Raw genomic sequence first — 26839 nt, forward strand, 5'->3', positions numbered from 1 at the left:
AATACTAAAGCATACAAAAATAATGATAGATACACCCTTTTCTATATGTAAAATAAACTACCTGATGAGGGTAAAGTTTCCGTGTCGAATCGATGACGTCACTCGTTGCCAGCCAACGAGGCATTGAGATTTTTTATTGTAGCATGCGGTAAATAATGAAAAAAAAAATTTAAAAAATTTTTAATTTAACGTTGCGACAATTTGTATCAGTAATATTTCTTCTATTTCCGTAAGTCCGTAATTGTCCTTACACTTCCGTAACAATTACGCACGGTCCGTAATAATAGGCAGGTATGTTATGACCATTTTATCTTATTATAAGTGAGGCTCTTCAGAAAATAATAATAATAATAGATTCAGCAAAATGCGGAATTGTAAGCACGTCTAAGAAAGATGTAAGATTTGAAACATTATAAGACTTACAGGTTGAATTGGGGAATCAAGCTCAAATGGCAGATTACTGAAATGAAAAATATATACTGATATTAATTTAGTAAAAATTAACAACTATATATATATATATATATATACTTGAGATCAAAAGAAAATATACACATTTAAAATCGTCGTTACTTTTTTATCCAATGGCATTGGCTAATGATTTTCCACTGACTTGTTCACCATCAGCCTTTCTGTGTACCGATAGTCGATGTTTTTGTTTTTGACCTGAAATTCGCTCACCACGTCACGCACGTGCTAAAATAACCTTTTAGCCCCTTACTGTGGACAGGAAGTGTGTAGATTATTTTTTTTGTCATCCGTGTCTTCTTGAACTATTTTCAAGGCAGGAAAACACAATACAAAATGCCATCCATTAATCTACGCGATGCCACGACTTATTTTAGAACAACGTGCACGTGTCATTGGTCATCTTCAAGCTGGATAGTCTGTGACCAATGTTACAAGAATGTTTAATATCACAAGGAGAACTGTATATTCCTTAGTGGATCGATTTGAAATAACACAAACGGTAAGGTGCCGAAATCGAATTGGCAGACCACGAGTAACAACACAAGGTGAGGACCGTTTTATGCGCACCCTACATCTACGGGATTGTTTTAGGACGGCGACTGAAACTGCGCTAGAGTTCCCAGGTACACGAATAAGTCGACACACTGTTCGTTGCAGACTTAGAGAGCATGATATCATCGCATACGTCCGTTGATGCGACAACTTCTTAGAGCACATCACCGGTTGGCCCGTCTTCAGTGGGCCCGTACTCATCTGCACTGGACAATGCATGCGTGATCATTTGTACTCTTCTGGTTGGCCCGTCTTCAGTGGGCCCGTGCTCATTTGCGCTGGACAATGCATGCGTGGTCATTTGTTCTCTTCTCGGATGAATCACACTTTGTGATTGGAAGAAATGACTGTAGATTATGTTGTTACCGAAGATCACACGAGTGATTTCACGATTCATGTGTCGTGGAATCCCCAAACAGAGGATATGGACAAGTGATGGTGTGGGGTGGAATAAGTAGAGACTATAGGACACCTTTAGTCCAAGTAAATGCATCCCTAACCGGTGCAAGGTACATCCAGCACATTTTACAACCCCCATGTTATTTCATTTTTTCATGAACATCCTAATTTTTCATTCCAACACGACTATGCACCATCTCACCGAGCTATTGTAACAAGGGATTTTATAGCAGCAAATAATGTGAACATTATCAGCCCGTGGCCTGCAATATCCCCCGATCTAAATCTGATAGAACATATGTGGAACATAATCGGTCGCCAAGTCCGTTCATTAGACCCGCAAAATGAATAACAACTGTTCCACGCCATAAGAACAGCTTGGGAACACCAGCTAACCGGATTGACCAATTCCATGCGTAGGAGATGCAATGCTGTGTTGGAGGGAACGGGGGACCTACTCGTTACTGATTGAATTAGATTTACCTTCACTTCAAATGAAATGAACGCAAGTAATTTTATTAAAATGCCATTGTTTGTCAAAATTATAGTGTATGTTTTGACTTCTGACTTCCTTTTTTGAAGGACATGTTTTAAAAAGTCTATGTTGCATACAAGATCAACCATAAACGTTACAAATTCTAACAAATGATAGTACTATTATTACACATAGGTTTTAAATAAGCCAGAACAATATTTCACACCAATTCTGTAGGTAAAACAAGTGTATACTTTCTTTTGATCACTAGTATATATACATACACACACAGTCGACCTCGCTTAATCGCACACCCTCGTGAGTTCAGGTTAGTGTGTCGATTAAGTGGAGAAGCTAAAAATAGCACCTAAGCACCAGCTTTCATGTGCCATTCATGTAGGACCTTCACTTCTGAGTTTTCTAGGGGCTTGGGACCATCACATTCTAGACATAACCTCATTAGAATGTTTGTTTATTATTTATTTATTTGGGTTGGGTTTTTTTTCCTTCTTATTTTTAATCTGTTCTTTTTCATATAACAAAATGTGACATTATTGTTTGTTAGAACAGTAATCGCGAGGTGTTGATTGCCTTCTATTCTGTGCAAGCTGTTTATAAACCTTTGTCTCTAATCTTGCCAATGTAGATCCATCTGTCAAGTGTTCTTCTTAGATGAAGTGGCGTAGTTTGTCTAACATGTCAAGTTTTTCAGTGTTTGTCAGGGGTCTTGTGTCACATTCCGATGATTCAACCTCATTTTCATTATCTAGGCATTGTCTTTTGTGTGGCTGAACGAAGTCCAGTGGTTACTGAGATGTCAGTTTACCACTGACGTTGTCCATTGTTACGAATTGATCAACTGCTTTGGCAAAAAGTTGTGAGGATTTGGAACATCATCGTTGATTTCATATGGCTGTTGGTTGTCACTCCAATCAAGGTGTAGCGATTAAGCGGAGAAGGTGTGCAATCAATCAGAGCGATAATATAGAAAAAAATTCAGTTTTTCGGGAATGTGTAGCATATAAGCAGAGTGTGCGATATATATATATATATATATATATATATATATATATATATATATATATATATATATATATATATATATATATATATATATATAAATATATATATCCTTTTCTTTCTTTTAAATTGCCGCTTGCAAACATTAGAAACATTAAAACTTTGAAACAAGGTCAAAGAGTGCAAAATAAGAGGAGAATAAAAAGTGTGACCAACTGCCTCAAATCAGTATTAAATCAGAATGAACCCAATGGCAAAAGATAAAAAGATCAGAAAATCGAAACTTTAGTCTTTATATTTATTCTTCTCAGGTGAACATTTTACTTCAGCCAAATCTTTTTAATAATACGATTTTGACACATGGATCACATTTGGGCAATTCTTTTTATAAGAATTTACAACTGTAATAATGTTTTAGGTTAAGTGTAACATGATGAGAGATATCTTATGCAGATATCATAAAAACCATGCCAAGGCCCTATTGTGCATGAAAAATAATAAGTTTTTTCATTTGATTTTAGAGAAACACAAGAAAAGATTCTCATTCTTAATGCCTCTAACAATGAAACACTTAACTTCATTACAATATAATGGTAGTCATTTAATGATCTCCAGTAACATTTCTAAGGGCGATCGGCATAATATTGACATTTAATATGACGCAAAAAGTTTCATATTCAAAGTAGGCATTATTTTAAAATGTCACCTATCATAGAACACCCACTTTAGTTTAAGTGGCTAAAATTGGGTGTTATATGATAGGTAACATCTTGGTCACTCTATTCACAACTACTGGATATATTTGCCCGTGATTAAACATAAATCAATTAATATACTAATTAATTAATCAATAAATGAAAAATACACTACCTAAATTTCAACAGACTAACTTTTCCATTAGTTTTCAATTTCTCTGGGAAAAAAAGGAGAGGTTCTGTAGTACCTGTAAGAATAACAAACAAATAACACATAAAAACAATTCATTATTTCATATAACAGATTTTAAAACAACAGATTTTAACATGCATGCAATTGGTAAAAGAAATGCGTTTTTTTTTTCAGCCAACAAAGTGTTAATTCATTCCTTTTTTAAAATAGGCAGTTCTGGTACAAAGGTGTACTTCATATAAGCTTAAATTCATGTTTAAATATATGAATTGTTATGTATTTAGGACTATCAAATGCATGCGCTCAACTATGAATAAAACTTACTTACCAATAACCTCCTTAATTTTCTGTAAAATCTGCTCGTGATTATCACTGGCAGGAAGTGTAAAATGATGAAGAAATGGTCGCCTTGTTTTAATGACAGGGTCATCTATCACCTGCAATGAAGAAACAAAACATGTCGGTTCCATAACTGCGATCACAAATCAGGAGTTGTGATCTTTTCTGAGAGCATAACAAACTGCTTATTCTTTGTACCTCAGATACTATATTTATAAGCAAGGCTCTTTAGAAATTAAAGAGAAATCAAATACAAAAACATTAGAACAGTATATCTACTTAAAATTATATTAATGAAATTCTAAATAAAGAAGAAGCTGGCCAGAAGAAAGAGCAAGGAAGAAGAAAAAACAAAACAAAAACGTATCAAACATAACACTGCGACATTAGTGCTCACCACATTATTTGGACACAACACAGCAAGAATGAAAGGATCTAAATTGCTGACTTTATTGGAGACGATCAGTTTCTTGTTATCCACCTTGGGCACCCCATGCACAGAGATAGGAATACCAGTTATTGTCAGCATAGACCTCAAGATAAACCTTAAAAAAGAAAAAATTCATGTTACAAAAATCATACAAATATTATACTCATATACATCATTATTCTGCGTGGTCAAATCAAGCTATGATTATTTAAATTTAAAAAGAGTTGTCATTTTAGCAATTTTCTGTATAATATATACTCCATAATGAGTATAATTGTAAATCTTCTTTGTTCGACATCCAATGCCATGTTGTATGCACTCAGAGCGACCAGGAATTGTACATGACTTGGTGCTGTCACTATTTGTTGCAATGGACAGGGTTGTCAATTCAGGAGGCAAAAATTTACTGAACTTTTACGCAAACACATTGACCAACCCCTTTCTGAGCGCTGAACTCCAGTAAAAAGACACTATGTACTTACTTTTTTTCCGTTTAGCAGGTGATTGGAAAATTTACTGAGGGAGCGCTTATAACATACTGGATTGTGTAAATATACAGAAAATTGGCAACCTTGAATGGAGCAGTTGCAGATATGCTAGCATACATTAGCCATATTCAATTGTCAACATTTTGTAAATTGCATAACAAAGAAAACTTTTGTTGATAGGGTGTATATATTCATATCAAGTAATAAAGATATTTGTGCACCAGAAGCATGCTAAAAATGACAAAAACGTTTTTTGTCTTAACAAAAATCCTGTGTTTATTTAGCTTGTTCAAAATGATATCAATTCCCAATGCAACAATTTGCAGTTATTGTCTTGTTTCCTTACAAAAACACTTTCAACAACAAAAAAAGATCAAAATCGAGTCTTGGCCTTCTTCTAGTTGATTTAAGTGTAACTGGTATTTCAAAAAAAAAAAAAAAAATGCAAATCAGAAGGATAATTTTGGAAGCTTCAGAGACATTTCAAATGGAAACTGTGGATGATAAACCACATTCCAAATGGCTAAGATGCAAGTGTAAAAGCCACTTTTATTTTTTCATTTGGATAGATTTATCTATATAAACAAGATTATGCAATGTCATAAAGAATAAAAATCATCAGATTAGTGAAAAGATGGTAAAGAAAGGAATATCAAAGATTTGTCGCTTTGCACTTCACTGTACAAAATGTACAGTAGTTATGCATCATGCTACCAACAAAATATATTCATTGGACACAACACTTAGGACCAACTACAATGGTGCTTAATTGTTTATAGTGTCGAAAAAAGAATAAACATGATCAAAAGTTGAATAGCAAGTGTTATTCAGTTCATGGAGAGAGATACCTCAAAAACAAAAGACAATGTGAGGGCCCATTCCATTGATCGTACCAGACTTTCATTTATGAACATAAAATTTATATTTGGCTTTTTTCATCATCACAACTGATGGATTTCACTCCAAGAGAATAAAGTAAGATGATACCAAACAACCCACAGACACAAGAGCAGCACCTACAGGATGATTGCTAGTTGCTGCGCTTTAAAAAAAAATAATCTGGAGCATAAATCAAATGAATACTACCCAGAGCTCTATCTCTCCAATGTCACCAAACTGTGCTACTGTCTCAGAGAGATATGAGACGTTTAAGGAGAACTAAAACTAAAACTAAATTTTTTTTTTTTAAACCCTATTTTTTGTGACACAAAACATCGGTAACTATGATATTTCATATATACTGTTATTCTAATGCCTTGCTTTTGCCAAATTATGAATACATTGCAAATATAAAAATCTCTATGTTTTGATAATCATTCCACAGCCAGGGGTTCGATTCTTTTTTCTTATTCCCCAATTAAGTCAACCACAATCACTGAATTTGCTGTGCCATGAATATCATAAAATAGTGTAAAAAATATTACCATGAAGTTGATATAATAACCTGATATATAATATTCATTTGTTAAAAAGCCATAAACAACATTGAATTCACAATGTCTTGTTTTTCTTGTGGGTAAGCTTATTAACATCTGACTAGCTATTTTAGTATACTTAGTGTGGGCTTTACCATCGATCTTCTGGAGTGATCAACCACTAAATTAGGAATATTCGTGCTTATTTGTGCGGCTATGTGGTCTAGTGGTATGACACTCGTTTTCGGATCGGAAGGTCCTGGGTTCGAGCCTCGCTCAGCGCATAGTTGAGTCCTTGGAGAAGGTTCTTTACTCACATTCTGTCACCGTACTCAGGTGTAAAATGAGTACCTGGCCATTAACAGCGTTGTCTGTAAAAAAAAAATAAAAATTGAAATTTCGTCCAACAGGCGTCATGTCCCGTCCTTCATGTTAAATGTTGCTGTTGGCCAGGGACACCTTGTAAAGCGCTTTGAGCACGTTTAGTGGATATTGCGCTATATAAAAGATCAATTTAAATAGAATATTCATATAATATCAGGGCTCTCATCTGATGTTGATTGCGACCTACAGATAAGTTTCAGCAATCTGCAGTTGACAATTTAACACAGAGGAAGTGTGCATTGAAATAGATATATGTAAGCTGTATTATACATGAGGTGACAGCCATAATATCATATTTTAGAAGCATAATAAATGAATTCATGTCTCAACAGTTTTGTATATTTACTTTACATTATTAAAATTGAAAGTACCTTCTTAGTGGAAACTTGTAAGGTAAGATGTAAAACAGCAGCAATGCATGAAGAAAGATGAACAGCCTGAGCACACCCAACAGTAATCCAAATGGCAAGTAAACAGCCAGAGGAACAAATGATGTGTAATTCGAAAATCTGTAAGACAATAAAAATAGGATTTTAAAGATTAAATTTCTATGTTTTTGTTTGAAACCAAATATCATTATCTTTCCATTTATGTTGCAGCGAATATTTCAAGTTGTTACTGAAATCAGAGATGCCAACTTAACAGTTTGTCTCACAGAAATTTCTGACACTATTCAGAATAATTTGAAAGCTGAAACAGGAATTTTTGCCAAAATCTAATATGTCATACGTAAATTACAACTAGCCCAGCCTTCTTTTTTCCCACATTAAATAAAACTTCCAAAACTGAATGGGTGGGCAAGGATCAGGAATGTCATTTATAAAATGTGCCATTTTTCAGTTTTACTCTTGTATCCTTGCGAGATAATCAGTTTGTCATTGTTGACTGATGGCTAATAAAAGCATGTAATAAATTATAATGCATATAGTGTGACTGTGATTTCATATGCACAGCCCAGACACAATGCAATGGAAATATCTATTTAAAAAATTGATACAATTCAAACGGTATTATATCAATGGGATGGTACACTGCATCATTATAAACAGGTTCAATACTGTAATTTGAAAGGAACCAATTTGACAACTGAATGTCAGGGGTATGACTGGTCATAAGGAAGAAATTTTTCAGCGCATAGTTCATGACTCATCCATGCGACTATAACCTATAAAAATTTGAATTTCATCAAAATTTACTGAGACGCAATCCAAAATGTGTTTGCAGTAATTTCTGACACAACTGGGAAGAATCTCAAAAATTGAAAAAAAGTAATTACAACATATAAAATCTTATCTATTTAGAGCATAGTACCATGTGGTCATACTCTGTCAACAGCCACCACCTGTTAAGATAATGATTTAATCTTTTGCTTAATACATTATTATTATTTTGATTGGAAGTCTATGTGGAATCATTTCACTTTGTATTGTTACTTCCTATTTCCGGGTATGATTTGTCTACTTTCACTTTTCTTTTTATCCTGTCGACATGGCAGACGTTCCTGTTCATTAAAAACATATTAAACTTATCATCTGCCTCCATCGCGTTTATCCTTTAATTATAAAGATGGCCAAACATATTTTAACAGGTTATGGGCCCAGCGCAACCAGCAAAAACATATATTTCGATGGAGACGAACGAAAATTCGAATTATGGGAAACCAAGTTCTTAGCATACATGAAGCAGAGAGGCTTAAAAGATGTTTTTGACAATGAAACAGATGATACAGAAAGATGCGAAGAAGCATATGCTGAATTAGTGCAATGTTTAGATGATAGGTCCCTCTCAATAATTATGAGAGAGGCCAACAACAATGGTACTACTGCTCTCAACATTCTGTGGAGACATTACAGACCGAAAGGCAAGTCACGCATTATTGCACTCTATAACGAGTTGACGACACTAATTAAACAGCCGCATGAATCAATAACAGATTACATCATTAGAGCGGAGACTGCATCAAATTCACTGATACAAGCAGGTGAGAAAATAAGTGATTCACTTCTGATAGCTATGGTGCTTAAAGGATTACCTAACCAATACCAGTCATTCAAAACGGTGACTACACAAAGGGACAGTGAACAAACATTCCTAGAATTTAAAGAAAGTCTAAGAAATCAAGAAGACAATGTCTCTAACAATGAATCTTCTGTTCTTTCGGTACAGTATTCCCAGCGACCATCAAATTACTACGATACTCGTTCTGCTGAAGCATCCTCTTTGAGACGACAAAATCATTCTGCTGAAACATCCTCTTCGAGACGACAAAATCACTATCATGCTCCACAGAATTATACAAATGGTGCTACTTCCAAATGGTGCGCGAATTGTAAGACACATACCCACAACACCAAAGATTGTCGAAGAAAACAAAGATGGTGTGACAACTGCAAATCAAAAACCCACGACACATCATATTGTCGAAATATCAATAAACCTTCTGCAAAATTTATAGTAGATATCAATAAATCAGTAGAAACTGAAAATCGCCACTTCAGCTTTGCAGTCAACAATCCTGTCCAACTTCAACAACCGATCAACAGTGCTAACTTCTTGCTCGTGGATAGTGGTGCTTCGGCACATATAATCAACGATATTAATAAATTCGTTAAGTTAGATTCTTCATTTCAATCGTCAAACCACGCAATTGAATTGGCAGATGGCCAAAGAATAAATGATATGATCAAAGGTCAAGGTCATGCCCTTGTCACCCTTACGGATACAAAAGGAATCAAACATGAAGTAAGCTTGAAAAATGCTTTATATATTCCAGCTTTTAAACAAAATATTTTTTCTATATCGGCTGCTGTAAATGGAATAACTTCTCCAAAGATATCATTTGATAAGCATTGTGCTATGCTCACTTGTGATAACGATACAAAATTTGAAATGGAGAAACGAGGAAATTTATACTATCTATACTCATCATCGGTCAAAAAACGTTGTGCCACCCATACACTGAAAGAATGGCATACAATTCTCGGTCATTGCAATGTGAAAGATCTGATGAAATTAGAAAAATGTGTTGATGGTATGAAAATTGTTCCAAATGAAAATTCTGATAATGGATTATACGGCTTTAGATGTGAAACCTGTCTTCTTGGAAAGATGACTGAATCAAAGAACCGACAACCAGATGTACGTTCGACGAAAATCCTGGAGAAAGTTCATATTGATCTTGCGGGTCCAATAACTCCAATATCGAAAGACAATTTCCAATATGCTATGTGTATTATTGACGATTATTCTGGACTCATTAATGTTTATTTCCTAAAAAGTAAATCAGATGCATGTTATGCTTTTCAAAAATTCTTATCTGAAATGAGTCCATATGGACATGTTAAGTGTGTGAGAAGTGATGGAGATGGGGAATTTACTTCAAAAGAGTTTGAAACTTTATTGGTAAATAACAAAATAAAACATGAAAAATCTTGCCCACACAGTCCTCACCAGAACGGGACCGCCGAAAGTGTTTTCGAACCCTATTTGAAATGGCAAGGTGTCTGCTTATCTCGGCTAAATTACCGAAAGAGCTATGGACATATGCCGTCACTTACGCAGCTTACATACGAAACAGGTGTTTCAATCACCGACTCCAGTGTACCCCTTTTGAAGCCTTTACAAATTTGAAACCAAATCTGTCTGAGTTGCAGACATTTGGAAGCATCTGTTATGCTTTTGTACAAAATCCTAGGAAGCTTGATGATAGAAGCAAAAAGGGAATTTTCTTGGGATTTGATAAAAATAGTCCAGCTTATGCTGTATATTTTCCTGATACTAAAAATGTCTTGAAAGTAAGAATTGTCAAATTTACTCAATCAGTCAAATTCAAATATGATGATAATAATATTCATGATGTTGTAGATGAAAATGATTACATGCTTATTCCTTTAACCAAACCACAAGAAAACACAATACCAAATGCAGTAAATCCAACTGCTGATTGTGACCCTGAATACCAAGAGCCTGAACCCACTCTTGATGAAAGTGTGAACCCAAGTCAATCAGATACTGACGACACTGACACAAACACTAATTGTGAAAGAGACCCAAGAAGAATGAAAAAGAAGCCTAAGTATTTAGAGGACTATGTTGTTAATGATGAAATTGATCATTATTTGAATGCTACTACCCATTATTGTTATGCTATTCATGACATACCAAAATGCTATAAGGAAGCTATATCTAGTGTTTCATCTGAGAAATGGCAAAATGCTATGATTGAGGAAATAGAGACTTTGAATGAGAATGATACTTTTGAATTAACTCCTTTACCTCCAGGCAGGGAAGCAGTGGGGGGAAGATGGGTCTATGCTATTAAAGAAAATCAATCAGACCAAATTCAGTATAAAGCTAGATTTGTGGCAAAGGGATATTCTCAAGTGCCTGATATTGACTATACAGAAACATTCTCACCCACAGCTCGCATGACCTCAATCAGAACACTATTGCAGTTAGCAGCACAAAATGATATGGACATAGACCAAATGGATGTCAAAGCGGCATTTCTAAATGCTCCTATTGATACTGAGATATTTATTGAACAACCAGAAGGTTTTGAGATAAAACATAAGAATAACAAAAATGAAAGACTTGTATTCAGATTAAAGAAATCTTTATATGGGTTGAAACAGAGTGGTCGGAATTGGAACCTTACTCTACATTCTCATTTATCTGATCAGGGATTTACTCAGTCATTGGCTGACCCATGTCTATATGTGAAAACCTATTTTGATAAACAAAATAAGAAAGAAGTCAGAATTATTCTCATAGTTTGGGTCGATGATTTACTAATAGCATCTCACAGTAAGAGTGCAATAGAAAAAGTAAAGGATAAATTAAAGTCTAACTTTAAAATGAAAGATTTGGGAAGAGTTTCTAAGTTTTTGGGAATCAAATTTGAATTCCAGCAGGATATGATTTCTATGTCACAGACAGATTATATTACAAAGTTCATAAAAAGATTTGGACTTGAACACTGTAAGCCTAGATATACACCTAGTGAAATTGATACAAATAAAGTAAACAATGAAATATGTTCTGATCAAGATACTAGAAAGTATAGGGAAATAATTGGAGGTCTCATATACATTATGACTGCCACTAGACCTGATCTTTCATACATAGTCACAAAACTGTCTCAATTCATGTCCAAACCTGATACATACCATATGATTATGGCTAAGCATGTTTTAAGATATTTGAAGGGTACAATCAACCAGAAACTACTGTTTAAGAAGACAGACCAGCCACTATCCCTATCGGGATATTGTGATGCAGACTGGGGTAGCTCAAGTGACCGAAAAAGCATTACTGGTTATGGATTCGAACTATCTGATAAAGGCCCATTGATTTCATGGAAATCAAAGAAACAGCCAACGGTGGCTTTATCCTCATGTGAAGCCGAATATATGGCTTTAGCTGCTGCTACACAGGAAGGAAAATTTTTGAAAGCCTTGTTGAATGATATGTTTGACTTTGGTATCAACAAATTTACTCTATATTGTGACAACCAAGGTGCTATGGCACTAGCAAAGAACCCGGTTCAGCACCAAAGGTCAAAACACATTGATTTAAGATTCCATTTTATTAGAAATGAGATGATGGATGATAAGCTGCAATTGATATATGTTCCATCTGATAAGAATTTGGCAGATGTGTTTACTAAACCAGTTAGCAAATTTAGAAATACAAACTTTCTTGATCTTTTAATGGGGAAATGAATAATAATAATATTGTTCATTCTAATCTATATTCACATTATTATTCTTTATTATGCTCTCTTAACTTGAAGAAAATCAAGCTTGATTATCAATAAACTATTTTTTATTTTATTTTGTAATTTGTAATAGATAGGTACATAAATTTTCATTGTCCTATTCCTTTTTATTTTTATTAGTCTGTTGCTTGATTAACCAACATTTCATTAAAGTTAAATAAATCAGTTAAATAACCTTTTTTTTAATGATAGATTACACATCACATTTCTCTTTTCTTTAATTTAAATGTCAAAGGATATGATGTGTAACATAAAGGTATATATATATATATATATATTATATTTTAAAGCTAGATTAAATCAAGTGGGGGTGTTAAGATAATAATTTAATCTTTTGCTTAATACATTATTATTATTTTGATTGGAAGTCTATGTGGAATCATTACACTTTGTTTGCTATTGTATTGTTACTTCCTATTTCCGGGTATGATTTGTCTACTTTCACTTTTCTTTTTATCCTGTCGACATGGCAGACGTTCCTGTTCATTAAAAACATATTAAACTTATCATCTGCCTCCATCGCGTTTATCCTTTAATTATAAAGATGGCCAAACATATTTTAACACCACCCACCCCCATTTGTCACTTTAAAAATACTCATATGATTTGTTGGAATGATGGGGTGGTGGTAATAGTAGTACTATTGGTCGAGATGATGGTGTGCTGGTAGTTGTAGTACTCATAAGTAGGATGCTGTGGTAGTGGTTTTAATAGTGGTGGTAGGGATGATGTGAGGTGGTTCAAGTTCCAAGTCTATAAGATGCAAAAGGCACACTGTGCCCATCACTACAAATCTCATATACATAAATAAATCACACCTCACTTATCCTGTCACTCAATTCATTCAATCCTCCCGGTGTTTTTGTATATGTGGATAACGCGTTGAAATGATGTTGTGTCTGTAATGTCTATTATGTCATGTGGTAGTTTGTTCCAGTCATGAATTGTTCAAGGGAAAAAGCTGTATTTGTATGTTTGTTCTTGTAAATGGCTGGTGGAATTTGTTGGTGTGATGAAGCCTGGTCGAGTATCTGTGTTTTTAATTGTTAACGTAGATTGAAATGCTTATGGCTGAGTGTTTGCTTTTGACTGTTTTGTGAAATGGATGTATGCGCACTTTCTCTCTACGAGACTGGAGTGTTGGCCATCTTAGTGTGTCTAGAGCTGCTGTCACACACCCCGGTTCTGTCTTGTGGCACATCTTGCAGCTGATCTCTGAATGTTTTGAAGGCCTTTGTCACAATATGGTGAATATGATGTTCACACTGCAGGGTGTTATTTAAGTGGACTCCAAGGTACGCTATACTTATACTATTTACATGTTTAAGTGTTTGGTCTAATATTTTGTAGTCAAAACTCAATGTGTTTTTCATAGTGGAGATTGACATCAAAGAGCATTTTTCAGGATGGGAATTCATTTGCCACATGTTTGACCACTGTATCAGTGTGTCTAAATATGACTGGAGAATCTTTGCATCGTTATGATCTTCTATCGTTCTGAATCATCTGACTATCATCTGAGAATAGTTTGAGATTTGTTTCATAAGATAGATTTTTGCCCAAGTCATATATAAAAAATGAGGAAGCAAAGGGGTCCCAATACAGCTCCCTGCAGCACTCCAGATAGCAATCTGCATTTTTCTCCTGTTTTTCCATCAAGCACCACTTCTTGTGTCCAGTCACACAGCCAATCTTGAACCAATTATGTACTAGCTGGGACCTGTTACATATTCCGTAGTATTTTAATTTCTGAATGAAGCTGTTTGTGAGGTACAGTATAAAAGGCTTTTTAAAAGTCAAGTACTATTAAATCTGTGTTTCCTTTCATCTAATGCTTTTGTTATTTGTTCATCAAGTGTATTGATGAGTTGGGTCTCACATGATCTACCAGGGATGCCACCAGGCAAATTTAAAAAAGCCTGAAAACTTGCGCGGACGAGATACAAATCAACGTCAAGGGCTTTGTAGGGATTTGAAAAATATCAAATTTGGAATATTGTTTCAGTACTTATTATTGCAATTGAGAGCAAATAACACACAAAAAAAAAAGGAGACTTGACAGTTTTCAAATTAATCAAATAAGGTGCTGAAAACAAAATATATAGACAAATTAATATCAATAGCTATCAGGACTGGTCACATAAAAGGAGAAAATTTTTCATTGTGAAGATCATTACCCACCCATGCAACCATAACCTATAAATTTGAACTTAATTTAAATTCACTGAGATGCGATCCAAATAAGTCTCGCAGCAATTTCTGACACGACTCGGAGAATTTCAAAAGTTGAAAGTGTAATTACATTTGGTTGTTGTAGTAGGGATGATGATGTGGTGGTGGTTGTAGTAGTAGTGGTGGTAGGGATGATGTGGTAATGATTATAGTAGTACTGGTCGTATGGATGATTGTGTGGTGGTGGTTGTAGTAGCTGTGGTAGGAATGATGATGTAGTGGTAGTTGTAGTAGTAGTGGTGGTAGGGATGATGTGGTGTTATTTGTAGTAGTAGTGGTGTTAGGGATGATGGTGTGGTGGTGGTTGTAGTAGTGGGAGAAGGGTTGATGATGTGGTGGTAGTTGTAGTAGTAGTGGTGGTAGGGATGATGTGGTGTTATTTGTAGTAGTAGTGGTGCTAGGGATGATGGTGTGGTGGTGGTTGTAGTAGGAGTGGTGGTAGGGAGACTATTGCACAGGTGTCAAAATATGACATAAGACATAATGGTGATTTTGTGGTTTTGAGGGAAATGTTTGACACGGCAAATTCAGCGGAAAATTATGAAAAATTCTCAAAATCACTGTTTATTTATCAAAATTTTTAAAAAGGAGGAATTGTGATGGGTATGGGTGGAGATAAACTACCATTTAGGTGCCCAAATATTCGACCGGCGGTGATAGCCCAAATTATTCACCCGGCGAAAAAGTTCTGGCTCAAAGCTCGATCGCGATTTTTTTCTTCTTCTTTAAACAAAAAAATTTTTTTTTGGGGGGGGGGGGGGGGGGGGGAATAGTGACGACGGACAAAAAACGGAGGTTGCGTATTAAAACCTGCTGGTGGTAAAAAAACCGGATTTCCGGCTAAAACCGGCATCCCTGATCTACCCTTCCAAAAACCTTGTTGGTAGTCAACTAATATCTGATGGTGGTCAAAATGATCCATAATGCTGTGAAATAGAATATGCTCAAGTCCCTAGCAAGTAACAGATGTAAGTGAAACAGGCCTATAATACGAGGTCAAATGAGGTTGCGGTAGTTTTGGTGGATGATGATGTGGTGGTTGTAGTAGTAGACGTGATAGGGATGATGATGTGTGGTTGTAGTAGTTGTGGTAGATATGATGATGTGGTGGTGGTGGTAGTAGTAGTGGTGGCGGTGGTAGGGAGGCTGGTGTGGTGGTGGTGGTTGTAGTAGTAGTAGTAGTGGTGGTAGGGATGATGATGTGGATGTGGTTGTAGGTGTAGTAGTAGAGGTGGTAGGGATGATGGTGTGGTGGTGGTTGTATTAGTTCTTGTTTGTAGTAGGGATGAAGATGATGTCGTGGTGGTTGTTGTAGTAGTAGTGGTGGTAGAGATGATGATGTGGTAATGGTTGTAGTAGTATTGGTGGTACGGATGATGATGTGATGGTGATTGTAATTGTAGTAGTTGTGGTAGGCATGATGATGTGGTGGTGGTTGTAGTAGAGTAGTAGTCCTTAGTGGTGGTATTCTAGTAGTAGTGGTGATAGGAATGATGGCCTGAATGATGATGTGGTGGTTGTTGTAGTGGTTCTGGTAACTGGTAGGGATGATGATGCAGTGGTGGTTGTAGTTAAGTAGAGAGGTGGGCCTTTGGCCTACCAACCTCCGCTGCACGTCCAACTCGCCTTGAGCATGCATTCACGTAAAATATAAAGATTTTTTTTAAAAACCTACCTCTGTTTCAAAAACTAGCATCTTTCAACTTTCTAAGAAAATTTTGATTTTTCAGAACTTTAGTTCGTTAAAAAAATACCGGCCAATCTGACCCGTTGAGTCGAATGAAAACGAAATTTTGTTGATTACACGGTTCAAAGGAAATGTCGTAAATAAGCTTTCATGGACTTCCTGTGTTGTTTTTACAGTGTCACGTGACCTTTTTGAGAAATTTGTCGTCTGCTACAAATAATTAGACCGGTAGGGGGTAGATATTTTCGTTGGCGAAGAGAAAAAGTGAGTATTATTTCTTGGACTTGTAGAGAGGCCTAGGGTCCACCAGCAGTCAAGTTGATTGAATAAAAGAAAAAAAGGCCTTTTTTATCCGCCGCCACCACCACCGTGAGAGTGGAGGGGGGGGAGGTGCATGCCGACGAGAGGGAGACGTGTCGATTGGTGACCTTGGTGACGTAGACATCTCAAGGATGCTGGCAGTTGCAGTTGCAGGTGTTCTTAACCCCTTAACAGCGAAGCTAATTTTTTGCTTTTAGATAGTAGTTTGCTTTTATCTTTATTATTGTTAACGGGGAATACAGCGTTTCCACCAAGAGAGTAGTCAGACTATCGCAACTCGGACTTCAATTGTCTATAATAGTTTTGCCGTTACTTGTCTTTTGATGATAGAAGATTTGGTGTTAGGTCAAAGATCGAATTTCGCCGCTAAAAGGTTGCATTGCTACTGGGTGTGCTCTTCCCCCCTACCCACCTTTTTTTTCTTCTTTTTTTTTCACCATAGTATTGTTGATTGCTGCTATTTCCTTTTTTATGATTAGCAAGTGCCGTAGGAGTCTCACTGGATGCAGGAGTACTGCAATTAACCCTTTGCCAGTGACACTGATTTTTTTGTTTTTCAAATAATAGTCTTCATTTATATTATTTTTTAACGCAGAAAAAACAAACGTTTCCACCATAAGAGCAGTAAGAATATTGATAAAAAGCGCTTTGAGCACGTTGGGTGGATATTGCTCTATATAAAAGCTCAAGTTTTTAAATTGTAATTTGTTTTTTGTCTTTTGATGAAAACGGTAAGATTTTATTTTTGGTCCAAGTAAGATTGATATTCGCCTTTAAAAGGTTAAGTTGTTTTGTTTTTTCAGTTTTTTTGTTTGTTTTGTTTTTCAAATGCGGATACGCTGCTTCTTCCTTTTTTTCCTCAACTGGCAAGCTATCGCCGTACTTACCCGCATGGCTTGCACACACAAAAGGATACATCTAAGTCACAAAACCTTACATCCAGGTCACAAAATCAGACAACTAGGCCACACATCAAGACATCTCTGTTTCGTTTGTTCCAAGATAGCAAAACAAACCAGACGTCTTGGAGTTCGAAAAAGCTTTCCATAAAATATTTGGTATTTGCAAGACCCCCAGAAACCAATTCCCTATACGGCGGAAAACAGACTCGATCTGAAATCATCTACTTTGACAGGCCCATTTTTGTCAATTTTCATCTTTTATCTACAAATAAGTGTCATATGTCATTTTAAAGCTTGAAATATGAGGATTCAGAATTTGTAAATATTATGAGCGGGAGACGATTATGCAACTTTTAAAAGTAGGTCAATTAACGGTGACCCTGATTAACATGGAAATGCAAAATGAAAAGAAATGTTAACAATTTGAAGTGAAAAATGACTCAAAATACACGTACACAGGTCCACTTTTAAAAAAAAAATAACAAACAATATTTTTTTGTACTTTGTATTGAAACTAACTTTATTATACAACAAGGGGGATAATTACATGAGACAAATAACGAAAAAATATTTTTTTTAGTATTTTAAACTTTCATTTCAACTTTAAAAAAAAAAATGGGTCCTTGTTTTCAATTGTATTGTCAAAATGGGCGACAACAACCCAGGAATAGGTGTCTGGAGGATCCTCTTTTACCAATCACACACTCTGCTCTGCACATACACATAAATAAATTGTCCCGCTATTCCTTGGGAGAACTGCACGGTGAAACTCCCTCTCCTCCAGTACCTGGTATAAAAGTAAAAGCAATATATAAAGACATGGTTGATGACAAAAGCACTGCTTTAAGGATATTTGATTTCCACTGCTTTAAACATTTTTGATTACTCTCTTGAGAAAATAAGGCTTATAATTGCGCATACGAAAGGTGTTTTTAAGAACAAATACTCACACTTATAACTGTTGTTTGCTACACCACAGAGGTTCAAGTGTGGGGACATGAAATGATTTAGCATATGAATCTATAAAAAGATATATATAAATAAGACTAAAATCTGATAACAAATTTTTTTTTCTGGAACATCTTGGCAAGTCGTACAGCATTTTTTCCTTTCAACATGTAATTCAGTACTTAGTTGCTATTACGGATTTTATCCATATCGGTTAGCAAATTCACAGTTGTGGAGTAATATCTCTCAAGCCTGTGTATCTTGTATTGTAGCTAATCAAAATTTTCATACTGGATAAAATGCTTTTAGATCAGATGGTCAGATTCCAACGCTGCATCCTCCCTAAAAGCAGAGTGAATGTTGTGGTGACACGAAAATTCTGAGATAAGAGAGCGAATCAATATATTTAATATTAAATGTTTACAAATTCAATTGATTAGCAATTTGTGTTCTTAAACAGCTAGAAATGTTCAGATTTGTACTTACATTGAAATATTCAGCATAGGTTACCAAAGTTTACATTTATGAACTGTATATTCATCACCAATGTCCAAGTTTACACATTTCAGAATTTCTGGTGCCCATGCAGATGGTGCCCACGCAGGTGACACCAAACTTTATTTTGCTCAAAAAAACTTTTTCAAAAATTTCAAGCCAAAAATCAAAGTTTAAAACACAAAATCAGAGCAAGATTAATGTCTCCAATCAATTTTCAAACACTTTCTTTCATAATTAATAATAAAATAGGATATTGAAATTTGGTGCACGGGCAGAAAATTGAAGACACGAAATCTCCCATACCCCATTATTCACTCTAAAAACAACTAATAATGTTAATTTTTTTTGTTTTGTTAATTTTACAAGTTTCCTAGAACTAATTTTAGTCAGTTGAACACATTTTTAGTTAAAAATTTCAAAGCTTGCCTGATATATAGAATTAAGTTTCCTTTGTCACATTGGAGACACGAAAATAACGCGATTACATAATATGCAGGAAATAACTTATAAACAAAGATGGAAATAATTTTTTAAATTTTTAAATCATACAAATTGTAGTTAATACATCTAACTTTTGTTAAAAACAAAACATAAAGTTAACTTTAAATGGAAACTGTTGATTCACTTACCTCATTTGATCCATTCTAGAAACGAAAGTAAAACCTTCGTGTCTTCAAAACGCCACTTTCCCTCGGTAAAAAATCATTAAAAAATATAAAGGAGCAAAATTTCACCACCATTTTGCTACCACAGCTCCAGGAAGAGTTGATCTATCAAAAACAGCAACTATAATCACCGAATCTCAATTAGATTTTGATTTATTGTGTGGCCCATGCAGAAACTGCTTTTCCTGTCATTATTGTGTTTTCCGCCATACAGCTCTTGTGCACGGTTACTTATGACCTTGATTTCTTTCGTACCCACCCCCCAAAATCCCACTTATTGTGTGGTATAGGCAGAACATAGTAAATAGCTGGACTGCCACATGCGTGACTAAATTGGCCAAAGAGAGAATCTATACTTTGGCATTAGACACCCATTACCTGATGTCTTGGTTTTTAATCCTAGCCTAGTGAGAGAGAGAAAACAAAACAATCATCGAAGTGGTTATTTGTACTACCACTACAAATAGCGAAAACTACCGCTTTTCACTATTTGTACTCCCAGAACTCTTATGTGTTTAAAGTTGCAAACCACCGCTCCTTTACCTATTTGTAGCTACCTACTCCCAGCACTCTTATCATAAGAGTCTTATGCGTTTAAAGTTGCATTTGTGAGCTATCAAGGACCAGCCGACCCCAGCCTCCACTTTTCGCGGTCTGTCTTTGAGAAGTGTGAAGCAAAGAAAATGGCCCTCTCGGTAAACGAGACATTCTCATCTTTTCTCCAATTTGAAAACATTCGAAAATGAGAATAATGTACTTTTTATTAAAAAGTCAACAAAGAAGGTAAGTAAACTAGATACGACAATTTTTTTCCTTAATTAAGTGGCAACTCATTTCTCGTCATTCTCACTCTAACTCTATCAACTAAGAAGAGTACACCACCTCAAACATTTGTCAGTTCATATCTTTGCTTGCATGAGGTCTATTTTCATTTTGAAAAGTTCAAAGTGAACAACTAAATGACGCCGATTCAGTGGTGTATTTGGTCTATCTTCATGTGAATAAATATTTTATTATTGACTTTTCCAAAATTCCAATCGGCCATTCATTTGCATGTCGTGATCTATTTTTCCTTGATTTCAGCTGTCTCAGCTCTAAACTATACTTTTCTTTCTCAAAATAATTCATTTTCTGTTTGCAATGTATTACAGAGATGTTGATTTACCACATGTAAAAATTTGAAAGTTGTATCTGAAGCTGTTTCTGAATTATACGTGATTATCCATTGGGATGCTGTGCTTTTGTCACATTTTTTCCTATTAATTAGAGATTTTCCACCACATAAACGGTCATAACTTTTTAACCAGTTGAGACAGAGCGATAATTTTTCACTCTAGTTAATGTTTCACTACCCTTTATTTTTCTACGCTAAATTAATACCCATAGCCACTATTTTGAAAAATTCTTGCAAGTGCCTACTAAGAAGTTAAAGAAGAGGGTTGAACTTGAACCTGAACATGCTCCTTCTTCTTCTTCTTCTACTAATAACTACAACTAGATAGGTACTACTCCTCTCCTGACTGATCGGAACCGTTTAAGAAACTAAATTACGGGTTCCACCGGCGCAGCTCTCTAGACTTCCAGTCCCCCAGTGCCCAGTATGGGCGGGAGACCTTACCCCCGATGTTCCTCGAGCCTCGAGGTAGTTTCACTTTATAATTGTTTTAGCTTTTGAACTGTGGATCTTTTGTCAAACGTTTTATTTTAATTTTTCAAATTTAGTAGCACTTTAAAGGTCTGCGTTAGGTATAGCTCTGCTGTACTGTAACTGTAAGAGCGTAAGAATAACATGGTAAAAGTACTGTAAAAGTATGCTGATGACGGATGAAAATGATATTGACAATGAAATTATAATAAAAGAAGAACAATAGAACTTATAATCAAATCAATAAAGAAGCTTTAAAAAAATGAAATTTAAAAGAAGTAAGAAAAAACTGCCTCAAGAAGTGAAAAAAATTGTCCCTGTTGTTGAGATGTGAAGTGGACATAATCGTGTCTGTTAAGAATTAGAAGAAATGAAAGATGCCACTTTTTATTTTAAATGTAGATTGCACATTAGCAGAACACTAAAAAAAAAAGTAAAGAAAGAAAATCCAATGTGGCAACTTGGTTGCTAGTGAAAAAAGTAAAATTACTCCGCTCAGCATTGCTGCTGGTGTGATGTCTAGTGTTAGTTAGGTGTCACTATATTAGAGTGATATCTTGTTACTTCATATTTTCATTTTAAAACCTGTAGAACAACTTGATTGATTTGTAAATTTCCTTATATGACCATTGTTTTAGTTTTCCGCAGCCATTTTAATTCAATTTGAAATATTGAAAGGTACTGGAGAGGAGTCTTAGCGGGGGTTTTTTTTTTTGTCTGTTAGTTTTAGTTATAGGTCATAGTGCAGGTCCAAGTGTTGGAAATGTACAATGTTTTATTTTTTATTTTAAGGTTAGTTGAAGGAATACTTTCCTTAGCTCAAGGAATGTGCAGAAGACCTCCCCTATTTACTACTTACTACTACTACCCAAGTACTAATGCTAGACTACTTCTTCCGCCACCTCACTCCTAAACGGACTGACACCACAAGCAACTGATATTATTCTCTCTCTCTCTCTGAGTGTGTATCTGTCTGTCTATTTCTGCCCATCTCCCCTCTTTTTACTAATTAGTTTGTAGGTGTTTGGCAAATTCTCAAGAACAGCCAAGATATATGCGGCTGTGTGGCACTCACTTCCGGATTGGAAGGTCCTGGGGTCGAGCCTCATCAAGGACTCACATTCTCTCACTGTACTCATGTGTATGATTTCCTATCCGCTAAGAGCGTTGTCTGTCAGAAGAAAAACGTCGCCTAACGTTCTACTTGTTACGTGTTGCTGCTAGTCATGGATCCTTTGTAAAGTGCTTTGAGCATGTTTGGTGGATATTGCGGCTTATGAAAGCTCAATTCTTTTTTTAATATTTATATATATATAATAAAGATGCAGGATGATGACGGGCATGCGCTACTTTATGATGTAGTATAAACCATTCCTAATATATGATTTTGCTAAATAGGCCTACACTCAAATTTTACGAGTGTATCTGGTGGCAAATATTAGACACTCGTTGCCACTGTGATTTTGATGAAACTTGGCTTATACACAGATACATGAATTTTCCTAATACGGCTTCAAACATGCGATCTGAACTTCAATTTATAATGAAGTAATTTTTCTCAAATGACAGCTTGATTGAATGTGACAAGATCCTTTTACTTAATACAATTCAATTTAGTGTGGTCTGTAGTTGTTTGCCTAATATTAGAATGCACAGAATTTGAATTTTTATTGACTTTAAATATTGAAAACAACATGCCTTTGGCTTTCCATTTGTGCCATTCAGCTTTTGACCTAGTCCCTGATTTGAGTACCACGTCACAAATTTAAGTTCTTCGAGAAAACTCTCGACTTACTTTCTTATTCTTCTAACGTACTGAACTGTAACACCTTTGTCTCAGTTGGAGAAAATATTGCAATTTTTAACTTAATATTTAGGTGTTTATGTTATGATCTTTTATATTATTCCGTGTTTTTCAGCTTCCATCATATCACCCTGAGGAAAGTTGGCTAATTTATGACTTTTGTGTCTATGAATGCAAGCAGGGCAAAAAGCAATTGACTTCAAGCAAAGGAGTTCGCCCTAACCAGAGGTAGGAGGTTGTTTTTGGACGGGGGCAGGAGGTGTTTTTTTACTTTTACATATTTAAAAAAAAATGAAAATATTATATGCACAAGGTTATAATATTTCAGCATAACTCGGAAGTAAATTATCACCATCAGCTTTTCTATCTTGATTGCCAAGACAATTTTAATAAAGCAATCAAACTGATTCTGAATTTTAAAACATCCAGAGGAAGAGGCAATGTGTGCCTATCTGCAGCTCATTTACAGTCTTCAGTGGGCGGGCTGCACGATGTAATGCAGCAAGACAATAGTTCAACTATTACCAGAACAGTTTTAAAAAGTGAAAGACTTGATTTGTTCAAAAAATCTGATTGCGCTAGATTAGTATTATTATTGAATGTCTTATTAAGATTTATTTTCAATTGCTCTATAATCTGCATGTTGAAATCCTTCACAATTGAGGTATGCAAGTGACAACGCTATTATTTTATCATACTATGTTGTGGATAATTTTATTATTTTGTAATAAAAAGTTTTTCTTACCATACAGGACTCTGAAATTAATACTGGCTTCTGAGGGTTACAGGGGCTAATCACAACCATGAAAATCACCCATGCGATAAATTGGTAAGACTCATTCATTTTATACTTATTTTCCATCGACATTTTGTCCCTGCAGTTTTTCGCTGCCGAAAATTTTACACTTGACAGCAATTAATTGCAAATTCTATTTTAGTCGCAATTAGACTCAATTTTTTTTATAAATATGTATTATTTTTTCTTTTCTTGTTACTTTATATTTTCAGTACTTAATTGTCCCTCCTCCCTCCCACTATTGAGTGTAATATATAGTAATAGATTAGTTAGGTAAATGCACTGTTGACACCAGGACCAAATGTTTAAAGAACAACAGCCATTCCAACTCATATTTTATTACGATACATTCAAGGTGGCGCACTGAGATGGAGAGATGATGACCAGCTTGTGACAAAATTGACTGTTCCAGAATTTGTATTTTTTTTTTATTAAAAAAAAAATTTCTTGGAAGGGTTCTGGGCAGAGAGTTCACATTTTTCTATCCCTTATATTTGTTTTCCCTTTCCATGTTGCTCCCTGTCTTTGTTATGGATTAAGATTGCTCATTTTTTTCCTGGTCCTTGCGGGGGTCTTTAGTTGGGAGGCAGACAGTCAAATACAGTACCTTTCTTCTTGAGATGATTTTTTATACTGTAAATCATCTCTCTGTTATGTACTGTTATAGGTTTTGAATATTATTGCATTATGTAAATGTTTTAGCAGGATCCTTTGCTTGTGTCTCGGTGAGACTTTGAGGTAATGTCAAAATTGGTACATCTTTGAGGTGCTCGTGAAATCTACTGTTCCCTATTTATTGAATCAGTCACCATATCATCATCCTTTTTATAGTGTTGTAAGCGCTATTAAGTCCTGTAAGACAATATAAGCAGATCTAGGTGGTGGTATTTTTTTGGGTCTTTTTTTTTTTTTGTCTTTGTTTTTTTTTTTGTTCCAGATAAGGAATTTTAAGATTTGATGGTTGTCCATAGACTTTTCAAAATAAAATTTGACTTTGACTATGAGTACGATGCAGTTATAAGTGCTTGATTTCTGAAGACTAATTATAAATGGTGACCACTCTATTGCGTTTTTGTATGCCATGAAAATGTTACAAAGACAATGAAGCGACGTTTGTTGGGAATTCTGCAGTCATTCATTTAACCCTTGAATTTGATGAGCGCCTGTTGCATTTTAGTTCATTCAAGTATTTTAGAGTGACAAACACAACTCGTGCATTATGGGTTTATATGCAGATTTTTGTCTTTAAATTGTCAATAAAAAATAAAATGCTTTTTATTGTTTTGTTAGCTGGCAGGTCTGAATTGAATGCTATTGCATACAATTTTGTACTTTTAATCTTTTTTCTTTTTACATTTAGCCATCCTCACTTTATCCGGAGAATCGCCTGCCCTCGTGAATGAGACAGTGAAGGCTATGGCTAAAACAAAGGTGTCCACAACCCAACTTAGGCAATACATTCAATCAAGCCAAGGATAAAATGTATTGCCTAAAGATGTCGAAGATTTGCAGCGGAGATTGTTCAAGACTGATATTGACAGGACGGACGGTGAGACGGTACAGGAATTACTGAGAGAGATAGAGGAGGAAGGAGGTGTAACAAAGTTCAGTGTGAATGAGGATGTTGGTTTTGAGTATTTGTTTTAAGTAACGGGAAGAATGAGGCGTGATTTGAGTGTTTTTTGTGATGTGTTTGTTATGGATGCAACATACAAAGTAAATCGATATTTGTATCCACTTGTGAATATTATGTGCATAGATGATGAGGGTCATGGCGGGCGAAAGACTGGAAATCCATGACCAACCTGAAACTGACATTGTACCAGTATGACGTGTGACAAATACACAGGAAGGACTGTATCGAATTGTATCTTCAGTGACAAACAGGATCAATAGCTTATTTCAAGTTATGGTAGAACATCAGTTTCTGCAAAGAATCTCCCAGTTGGAACAATTTTTGACTATTGTCTCTGAAGATAAAGACTTTGACATTGTTGACATGACTGACTTAATACAGACAAATCCCCATTCTAACCCTCTTTCTGACTTTTCAGAGACACCAGACATTGTAAATGCACGTACTGACCAGACCCCACAGACATTATAAATACACACTCTGCCCAGACAGAGACCACAGAAGTTATGGACACACCGACTGACCAGACAGAGACCACAGATGTTATGGACACACAAACTGACCAGACAGAGAGACCAAAGACGTTATGGACACACAGACTGACCAGACAGGGACTCCAGATAACAGAGACATGCGACCATAAAGATGCCCTTGACACGACAGAGACAGTTAGACTGCGAAATTTTTCAAATGTGACTCTACACAGGAAATTTCATACAGAATTCCCTTAATACATTTACTCATTGTCCATTTGTAAAATTTATTTTCATGTAATAAACCACCAAAAAAGTAAATTTTTAACGTGGGTGGGGGCTGTCACGTTACTGTAGAACGAGCTTAAGTCTCAATGGGATATTAGCTTTAGGCAACCACAAGTTGGTATTTTTCAAACCTGTTGCTATGCTATCTTGTGATGACAATGTCTCTCAGTCGCCAAACGTCACTAGCTATCCTTCACATAATGCAGGGTTGATTGTGTGAAGTACGTTTGGGGCCGGAAGATAGCAAGGCATAGTGCAGGCTACTGTACTGTGTCAGTCCGTGAACGGGTGACCAATTCATAGT

The 26839-nt window shown here is 35.5% G+C and overlaps 1 protein-coding gene across 3 annotated transcripts in view; it reads right to left on the minus strand.

Annotated features, from left to right (window-relative positions):
- Nucleotides 1–26839, minus strand: part of LOC144964894 (lipid droplet-regulating VLDL assembly factor AUP1-like) — a 43333-nt gene that overhangs the window by 8913 nt on the left and 7581 nt on the right. Inside the window, exons 1-6 of one of the 3 annotated variants that reach the window (XM_078899628.1) lie at nt 20272–20398; nt 7233–7370; nt 4542–4689; nt 4134–4242; nt 3788–3860; nt 424–460 (exon numbers count right to left, since the gene is read on the minus strand). In XM_078899628.1, the coding sequence (XP_078755754.1) occupies nt 424–460; nt 3788–3860; nt 4134–4242; nt 4542–4673 (351 nt within the window). In that variant the 5' untranslated portion in view covers nt 4674–4689; nt 7233–7370; nt 20272–20398. Of the gene's footprint in view, nt 1–423; nt 461–3787; nt 3861–4133; nt 4243–4541; nt 4690–7232; nt 7371–20024; nt 20177–20271; nt 20399–26839 lie in introns of those variants that run through there. The other 2 variants (XM_078899627.1, XM_078899626.1) reach the window with 2 other exon arrangements.

This window comes from Berghia stephanieae, chromosome 2, assembly GCF_034508935.2.
Source record: "Berghia stephanieae isolate SIO BIC M18660-M18661 chromosome 2, UCSD_Bste_1.3, whole genome shotgun sequence".
NCBI lineage: Eukaryota > Metazoa > Mollusca > Gastropoda > Nudibranchia > Aeolidiidae > Berghia > Berghia stephanieae.